Source organism: Micropterus dolomieu, linkage group LG02 (assembly GCF_021292245.1).
Source record: "Micropterus dolomieu isolate WLL.071019.BEF.003 ecotype Adirondacks linkage group LG02, ASM2129224v1, whole genome shotgun sequence".
NCBI lineage: Eukaryota > Metazoa > Chordata > Actinopteri > Centrarchiformes > Centrarchidae > Micropterus > Micropterus dolomieu.
The window spans coordinates 8,708,193-8,717,818 of NC_060151.1; the positions used below are offsets into that span (position 1 = coordinate 8,708,193).

Below are 9,626 nucleotides of genomic sequence, written 5' to 3' on the forward strand. Positions count from 1 at the left end.
AGGTGATAACTTATCACGCTAGAGGACAGTGAAACACAATCCAGTCCGATTACTGAAAGTTCCCCACAGAGTAGCATTACTACCAACCATAAGGCACATGCAGTTTAACTTAACTGCTTTTACAAGCACCACAGCCTCTATTAATGAAGTAAATGAACCCATTAGGACAGTAAACAGTAAGATAATTAAAATAATAGAAATATTTTATGATGGCTTTAATATAAAAACGATTAAGAGAATTGATGAGCATTACCTGACGAGAGTCTCCCACTGTCAACTCCACTTTGAATTTGTCATTAGGAGTCCGAGGATAAACTGCCCATCAGACCCCCATCAGGCACATACCTCCTCTTCCCCATGCTCTCTATCCTCCTGAGCTGCCAAACCCTCAAATCAACCCCATTGGCTGTTCTGACAATGAGCGAAACTGAAGCGCCCATGACAGCCATGGTGGCTCTCTGTAAACACAGCAGAGACCCTGAAGCATAGACAGACCTAGAGCCAACATGGAGTCAGTGGCTGGCCGGTTCCTCTATTGAGCGATTGTATTAAATATCATGGGCTTTAGAAAGCGAAATGAAACGCTCATGCTAGTGGCAGCTGGCACACGCTGGCTCAGGTTAACGTAAATAAATAAACACTGGTGAGATGGGGGGTTAATATACATTGAAACCATTGGTTGTGTGGTATGTGTTTCTTGAACAGGGAAAATGGCGCTGTTGGAGACACCGCAGCTGGTTCTTTTAGATCACACACACAGGTAATACTGAGCTATGAGGAAACACAGAGCTAAGGGTTGATTTCCTGATGCTCTGGAGAGGATGTTGACAATGGCTTTAGATTTCCTATAAAACAATGGCAAGAAAAAAAAATCCACACAGAGCACACTGACAGTTTATGAGATGTGGTTAAAGCACGAGGTCACTCATTAGCAAGATTAATCTTTTATTCAATGAAAATAAAGGCAAATACATTACAGTTTGTATACGTTTAAGAAGTAACACTACAAAAACACTTTTGCTTTGAAAAATGTATAAATTTGAGACAGGATTTCAAGAGGCAGGTGCTGTGGAAATAGTGAGGGATGTCAAGGCAGATGGCCCAACAATGTCCAGTCACTAAGCGTCCACGTCAGCTTGTGTTCATTTTACAAACATCCTGCTCAAAAACAGGGGCTTAATTCCTCCAAATTCTGTGGGACTCTGACACAAGAAATTAATTCTCTATACAGTTCAAACTCCATATTATATTTGTTCTCTTGTTCATCTTTCGTCCCGATAATGCACCCTTTTCCCAGTCTGTCGACGTCTCTGCGACTTAGTGGTCCTCCCGGCTCTGTTTTTACTCGTTGTGACACCAGGTCTCTTGTCTGTCTGACGGCCTCGTCCTCCTCGGCCTTCCTGCTTCCCTTTCCTCTTCCGCTTGGTAGTGTAATTGTTGAGCGACGCAGTTAGGGAGCGGATCCTGCAGCAGCAGGGGGGAGAAAAAAAAAAAGAAATGCAGCTGGACTGAGAGGGGCTGGAGGATGAAGGAACATCTGAAGAAAGCTGTTATTAGCACATTTAGCACTATTTCATCAACCATTTTCCCTATGAAATGGTAAAAAATACCTACTGACAAGTTGTCAAAGCTGTGGTGCCTGACCAAAAGTCAAAGTACAAAAAGTACTGAATTGATGACAAACTTGCCACTCTTACTGACGCTCATGTGCAGAAACCTGCATGATGAACAGCTTACTTTTTGTTGATGATTGGACACCCAGCTTTTCTTGGCATTGCACTTGTTTTCTCCTCCTCTTCATCCCCCTTTTCTTCATCCACGCCCTCCCCTGGAACCTTGAAAGCAAAGATTCTCAGTGTTAATGGACTTTTATTGCCGCCACCAGTATCATATCATTCTTCCACAGTAAGTGAAGTATATTTACTTTCCATGTGTCCATATAGAGGCAATACAAGCGGCATAATTTAGCCTCATAAAGAACGCCCAAGGACGCTGTTAAGATGAATCGAGCCTTAGCTGTTTACCTGATTTGCTGCAGGTCCAAGTAGGTGAGCCCCTGTGAGGTCCAGATCACTGATGGTTGTCACAGTGACGGTGTGGTTGGGGTGATCATACTGCACAGACTCTGCAGTACTTGTTATCATATCTTCCAGATCATCTTCAGCTGCAGCTGAGAGATGGGATCAAAGTAGGCAAAAAAAACCAATAAGCACAGAATCTGAAGTCTAACAAATCAGTAAAATGACCAAAAGACTTTTGCTTTTAACTCACCAAGTGCTTCCTTCCTCTCCTTCAGCATTTTAATGTATTCCTTATGTCTCTGCAAGTAGACAGTCAAACATAACACCAGTACATCCTTTCCTTATGTGCTCACGCACACCAAAAACAGATTTTAACTCTGCGCTCTTTTACTTCAGACTTACTTCTTCTCGGACTCTGATCTGCTCTTCCTTGATTTTCTTTCGAATTTCTGCCACTGCTGCCTTCCTCCTTTCCACCTTTCGCTTATGGAAACCAGTTAAATAGTCCCTGACAGGGCAGAAGAGGAAGACACTTAGAAAAACAGCAGCCTTTTTTCATCTCTTATATTAAAAACTCTGCTTTACTATTCAAATTAACATCTTGATGAGTAAGGGTTTTGTTTTAGGTTTGTTATATGGTGAATTACTCAAATGAAAACAAATCAAGAAATAGAAATACCACAATTCTTATAAATGTTTATGTAGTAACGTTAGTAGTTAGTGAAGAAGTGAATAAATAACTTAATGTTAGCTGAAGCATTGTGCAGTTTTGGAAAATCAATTATAATTTACAGAACGGTACTGTTAAAGCTGGTTTGGTTTTATTCTGTCATATAAACAACCTACGCCTGATAACACACATTGTCGATAACGTGTAATATTTTTCTAACTATAAAAAGCTAATGATAAACCGACAGCTGATAACTTTAGTCAGTGACGGCTAACGCTAAGATGCTAGCTAACATCTGTTATCAGTAGATAAACTTACTGTCTTTCTTTGTCGTCGAACATGACGATGCACTTGTTTTCTCTTTTCTTGGATCCTGGCTTGAATTTAGACTTGTTGGACACATTTTTGTGCTTTTTTGTATTTTTCATGTTGTACACGTGAGTTTACCCAACAATACTTCCGGCTTGTCGTATTTAGGAGTACGTCATTTAACTTGGTCCGACTAGACGCACGTAGAAAATATCCTGAAACGTTCCGCCCGCCCTAAACATGGTGATATTGTTGGTGCAGACAGATGTTCAGACTGTACAGTGAGTGTAATCACATCTCACCTGAAATAAATGCCCTTGTTTTAGGAGCTGCTATTATTGCTCTATCTAAATGAATCTATCTAAACAGAATTTTCTGTCGATTATGTATTTAATATCAGGTAATATTATCTTATTGAGACATTAATGATAATAAATATGATACCATTTCACAAGTTTACATGATTTGTATTTTGTTAAACATGACATGATGACTGCCTGTAACTGTTAGTATTATATTGTTTCACGTTGCACTTTATAATATTTTCTAATTTGGTCTTGACTCCTCTGATACACCTTTGTGGTGATCAGCAAGGTAGTTTGAGAGGGGAAATATTTTCTTTCTTGCAGTTATTGTATGTAGGGTTTCCCCCTTAGAAGCTGATAAAGTGGTAGCACCCACATGTTTACAGCATGTTATTTCATGTTATCTTAAAAGGTTAAAATTTGGTGTGTTTACAAGGTGTTTTATATCATCATACCATTCCCTGCTCCCAGGAGGAAATCTTTCTCTGCTAATTAGATCCCCCAATTACAGTAGCATTTTTAGTCACATTCAAGGATAGAGTTTAGTAGAGACATGTCTCTACCAGTATCCAGCAACTTCTGAATTGTCCACTGCTATTAATTTGATGAAAACAATGAAATATAACCACTGTTATCCATCAGTGTCAATGTATTTGGCATAGACTGTGGTATTTGGTACACAATAACAGCTCTTGTTCTCTACTACGAGTCCTACGCATTTTTTAAGTTTTGAAATTGTCCTCCACCCTGTAATCGCAGTCTACCTTTTTCAGACAGTGACTTTATTTAAAAAGACTTTTCCTGCTGGGTAATATCCGTCCCTGTCCCCACACCCCCAGTGGCAGGGACTCGTTATGTATCAAGAGATGTCCCCTCACTCTGCGAAATGCTGTGAGTGTGTTATTTCTGAGGTGTCCAGTGTTCATCACTGAGCGTGTGAAAGATGAAACCTGTACACTTCACACTGCCGTCGGTATCAGATTTATACTAACGTTCAGAGGAAACATGAAATGTTATCTTCTGTTTCTGTGTTTCTATTTGTACATCCACAACCTGTATGAAACTTTTACCACTGAAAGATTATATACACCAAGGGCTGTCATGTGTTGTTTTATTATAAAAACAAACATCAAAATGAACATTCAGACAATAAAACACATCAAGGGGAAAGGGGGGGAAAAAAAACAATTGTAACATAATAATAATAATAATAATAATAATAATAATAGCTAAAACTCCAGCCTGCCGATGGCTGGTTGTTTTCCTCTTTACACATTTGACTAGCCAGGAAACATCCAAACTGATAACTTTTTTCAAGACTTCCTAACTTAAATGTTGGGTTGACCTGGAAGACTTCTGGACATTTCTAATGGCACACTTGTGTGCTTGCTTCTATTTTAAAAAAGAGCAAAGAAATCACAGCATTAGTGATTCCAAAATATCAGGCTAATTATTTAAATGCCGGCTTTACTTCCTCAATAAAATACACAACATTTTCCTCTTAAGAGACAGTTTCTGACCCTAGGCTGCTTTTATCCATATAAAACAATAACAATGACATAACTGCAAAACTGCTCTCACTTTCGCCCCCAAAAGCATTTATATTAATATTACATTGCATAACCATTAAATAAGATAATCAGAGCACAGAAATAGGTATGACATAAGTGTCGCATGATGAATAAGTCAACCATTACAAAATAAAAAGCAAATTGGACAAAAATTTCACAAAGATACAACGCCTCCATCATTCCAAATATGATGAAAAATAATAAAATAATGTTTTATATAACATTGAGGGCTTTTTGCTTGAGAGCTTTACATCATTGGTGGACATCACTTCCAAGATAAACCTCACTGTTTTCAGACCATTTTCACTTTCAAGTGTTAGTAACTGACATTCTGTGCTTGCAGGCTCAAAAGGAAGCTTACAGCAGGAACTTTTCTGGATGTTTTGATACTTATTTTCTGCTGTGAAAATCATCATGAATTCAAACTGACCACAGTTGTTGTTCTGCATAAGTGACTTTTGTCTTAAAGTCACCATGCAAGCAGCAGCAGGAGAGTGTTTGATATTAAGGGTGACTTTAAAGGTGACCTTGTTCTCCCAGTAGGAGCTTCTGACCATCAGATCCAGACTCTTGACAGGAAACCATTACGAGCCAACTATGACATGTTAACAGTGCTTTCTTCGATGCGTCTCCTCTCAAGCAGTGGGTAAGGACTTCCTGATTAATCTACTTTTGTTTATCTGCCTATGTACAACCTATATACAATCACATTGTGAGTTTGTATGCAATTACTTTAACATGTTCTATGTTTATGCATCTGTGTGAGTGTGTGTCTAGGTAGGCATTTTCAAAACGTATGATTGGCTGCTTCCCTCTGTTATTTAGATATTCCCCAAATCCAATTATTTCCCCTGTTTCGTCAGCAGTGGCTAGCTGTCTGTCATTCTTGCAGTTTCTGCACCAGAAAGTCAAATTGCTAAAATAATGTACCGATGCAGTCTAAATTAAGCCAGGGTTCATTAGAATGACAATGCACTAGATTGAAGCACTGCATCAAACGGTCACTTATTTTAAACTGATGTGGTGCTTGAGTATCATATTTTGCTCCACAGTACAATGCTGGCATTGTACAGTGTATGAGGTAGATAAGGAGAGACACTACTCAGCACTGTATGGTTAGAAGCAAGCTAGCCTGTTTGTCTGCGTCCTACAGCCCAGCCATGCTTAACAGACCGCAGCTGTCTACTCGAGTACTCTGAAGCCCTTAATTGAAGCTTGCAAGTTTAATGAGACATTACAGTTATTGTAGCACTCACATTGCCGTGTTTCAATAATGATTGTACAGCTTGGTATCCTACAGCTAATCAATGCACTGCAGCATTGCATTAATTTAAAACAGCTATTAGATAATGGTCCCTTTTCCCTTTGGGGCCTATTTAACCTGATTTTCCTTGTTGAGTAGCATTGTTTAAAATGAGGCAGTTAGCCAGCGTGGTACCATTAATGACCAGGAGGTGGCATGATTGTGCTGTGAAACTGAGCATGATAGGAGTTAATATCTAGCCTTCCAGTGTTTCAGCTGCAGTGTGGATACAGGGCATGACAGTAAAAATCATCTGTGTGTGAGATAAGTGTGGCAGTTTGAAGAAAAGTCTTTATATTCATGGACCTTGAGTATGAGGGAGTTATTATGAAATTAAATGTTGTTTGTGGATGAGTAGCCTGGTTTACATCTTTGTATGTATGATGGCAAAATACAGAGTTAACTTTTTTATTATAACGTGAGTAGCCCCAGTCTGTCCGTGTTTGATCTACCAGTGTGTACGGCAGCGGTGGTTCAGGAGGCAGCGATGGTCGTGCCACCGCTGAGGCGCAGCAGGATCTGCTGACAGTCTTGCAGAGAGCGACGGTCTCCCACCCGCTCCAAGGTGCGCTTGGCCTCGGCCAGCAGGCGGGCACGGTGTCCGGGTGGGGTTAACAGCGGCATGGGCAGGTGGCGGCACGCCAGCAAGATGGCATGAGCCCTTTCCCTCTCACCCAGGACGCACTCACCTTCTGACAGCAGCACGGGGGAGGAGGAAAAGAAGAAGAAAAGTGCAGATTAGTGTACACTGCCTTATAGTGTGCGTGTGTGAGAGTACAGGGTGATGTTACGCTCTAGGACTGTTTCAAGTCAGTTTATCTATTTTGCCGTGTTGGGAAAGAAGAAGTTGAACAAAGACACCGCGGCAAAATCCCTCTTGTCTGTTAAATCACACTTGAGCGTGAGATTTAAGCTGAATCCAAATCCTGGATTCCTACTGAAAGAGCAACAAGGGAGCCTCCTTTGGCACCGCCATGACGTCACCAAACCCATAAGAGCATTTGTTTCTGGCTTTGCCTTTCCACTGCAACTCCAGTTGCTACAGGAGGTGACCTGCTTTAATCTTTATTTTTCCCTAGGTCAGTGTCTTAACTCATTGGACGACAGGCTGTTTTTGAGTTTACAACGCATTTTGAAATCCAGTTTAGATCGATTGTGTCTTTTCTCCCTCTCTCTTCCTCTACCAACCTAAACACGCACACACTAAAAATAAGTGAGTCGCCCTTACCGGCTGTGTAGGAGCTGTGTGTCCTGCGTCGGAGGTTGTGTTCCAGCAGCTGGTGTGTCCTTGTGGGACTGGCCCCAGCCATCAGCCTCACTGTGGTCTCATGAAGAAACACCTGCAGGGAATAAAAAAAAAAACGCACATCAGAGCCACAATGATAGTCATCATCAAGTATTTCCAGGTGTTCGTCTTAGTGATGTTAAAGCAGAAAAACATTGATGCCACACATCATTTCACCCCACATACAGTAATACTGCTAGGGATGTATATACAAGAAATATTTTGTCTTCAGTGGAGCCTTTCATGCAGAGTGCCTCACAGCACCATGAGTGAATATTTCTCAGTCAGTGGTCTCAAAACAGAACCTCATAAAATGAGTTCATGTGGTTCCTGTAGTCTTGCACAAGTCAAAACATTACAAATGATCACCAACCACTCTGAAAGCAGACCCCCTGGCAGCAGTAATGACTACTCCAGTAAGTCTTACAAGTATGATTGATGATATGTTAAACAGCGGTGAGATTTCTGCAGCTGGGAAGAGAGTGGGAGAGAACTGATACAGTAAATTTAGTATTATGATGAACAAGATTAGTGGGACCCAGCTGATTTATGGGCTGATTATCAGTGTGGTTTTTCTAAACAGACAAACAAGACAAACATTTAGGGATATGACATGAGGGTATTATTACTTTTAGTATACAGCTTTAAAATCTGGCGAGTTGCCTGCTGGAATATTATATATCATTATAAAGTGATTATTTGTTTTCTTTGGCTTAAAGCTCGACAGTGAAATCTCATTTTAAGTCACTGCTTTGGGCTCTGATAATTTGTTACTGGCATTTGTCCATATTTATGAGATTCGAAGAGCTAAATGAGCAATAAATTAACCAAAAACATGAATCTACTGAATAATCTTGCCAAAGTTGGAAGGGAATACAGTACGGCCAAGGTCAGAATGATGAATCCCTGGCAGTCATATAGAAACCCCTGGCTCTTGTCATGTAGTCTACTACTGGGGGGATGTACGTAGGATAAAATAAAACATGCAATGTTACTTGACCTACCTTTGTCAGTCAAAAGGATTTTCCACTAATGCTGCTCTTTAAAATGAGTCTGACACTTACGTAAGCTTCAATATTGTTTCTCATACTACACTTGTTTCTTGCAGCTTTTGGCACCTTACATAACATATAAAATATAATATACACGGTTCTGAACTCCACTGTCCTTTTGCTGATTCCTTAACATATCGGACTTAAATCTAGCCACGGATGTACCTTGTGCTGTGCCTGTCTGTAACACTGTGTGAGCTTTCGGAGCGTGCTGAGGTCCCTCTGGAAACCAGCCAACTGGGATCCAGGGGCTGGGCCAGGATCTCCATTACTACTGCCTCCCCTCTGCCATAAACTGGTCCTCAAGGTCAGCAGAAGGTCACAGACCAGGAGCTCCACTCCCTTTGAAGAGAAAAAAGACAAAGATCAAAGTGCTGTTTGGTGCATTTGCATAAAATGAATAATTTAAATAGAAACATAGGTTTAATATTTGTTCTTTATTATACAGGTGCTGGTCATATAATTAGAATATCATCAAAAAATTCCATTCAAAAAGTGAAACTTGTATAAAATATACATTCATTCCACACAGACTGATATATTTCAAGTGTTCATTCATTTTAATTTTGATGATTATAACTGACAACTAATGAAAACCCCAAAATCAGTATCTCAGAAAATTAGAATATTGTGAAAAGGTTCAATATTGAGGACACCTGGTGCCACACTCTAATCAGCTAATTAACTCAAAACACCTGCAAAGGCCTTTAAATGGTCTCTGTCTAGTTCTGTAGGCTACACAATCATGGGGAAGACTGCTGACTTGACAGCTGTCCAAAAGACGACCATTGACACCTTGCACAAGGAGGGCAAGACACAAAAGGTCATTGCTAAAGAGGCTGGCTGTTCACAGAGCTCTGTGTCCAAGCACATTAATAGAGAGGCGAAGGGAAGGAAAACATGTGGTAGAAAAAAAGTGTACAAGCAATAGGGATAACTGCACCCTGGAGAGGATTGTGAAACAAAACCCATTCAAAAATGTGGGGGAGATTCACAAAGAGTGGACTGCAGCTGGAGTCAGTGCTTCAAGAACCACCACGCACAGACGTATGCAAGACATGGGCTTCAGCTGTCGCATTCCTTGTGTCAAGCCACTCTTGAACAAGACAC

At 40.5% G+C, this 9,626-nt stretch overlaps 2 protein-coding genes across 2 annotated transcripts in view; both read right to left on the reverse strand.

The window, feature by feature from the left end:
• Positions 1-932: 932 nt before the first annotated feature.
• nol12 (nucleolar protein 12) lies at positions 933-3,188 on the reverse strand. Its single transcript, XM_046038898.1, has 6 exons — positions 3,010-3,188; positions 2,424-2,529; positions 2,272-2,320; positions 2,025-2,170; positions 1,738-1,835; positions 933-1,464 (listed from the first exon to the last, which is right to left on the reverse strand). Exons 1-6 carry the CDS (start codon positions 3,117-3,119, stop codon positions 1,263-1,265), a joined length of 711 nt encoding a protein of 236 aa, XP_045894854.1. The 5' UTR covers positions 3,120-3,188; the 3' UTR covers positions 933-1,262.
• A 2,896-nt stretch (positions 3,189-6,084) lies between these two features.
• srebf2 (sterol regulatory element binding transcription factor 2) overlaps positions 6,085-9,626 on the reverse strand; it is a 48,936-nt gene continuing 45,394 nt past the window's right edge. The window contains exons 18-20 of the mRNA XM_046028799.1: positions 8,682-8,858; positions 7,408-7,519; positions 6,085-6,871 (exon numbers count right to left, since the gene is read on the reverse strand). Coding sequence (XP_045884755.1) covers positions 6,654-6,871; positions 7,408-7,519; positions 8,682-8,858 — 507 coding nt within the window. The 3' untranslated portion in view covers positions 6,085-6,653. The remainder of the gene's footprint in view (positions 6,872-7,407; positions 7,520-8,681; positions 8,859-9,626) is intronic.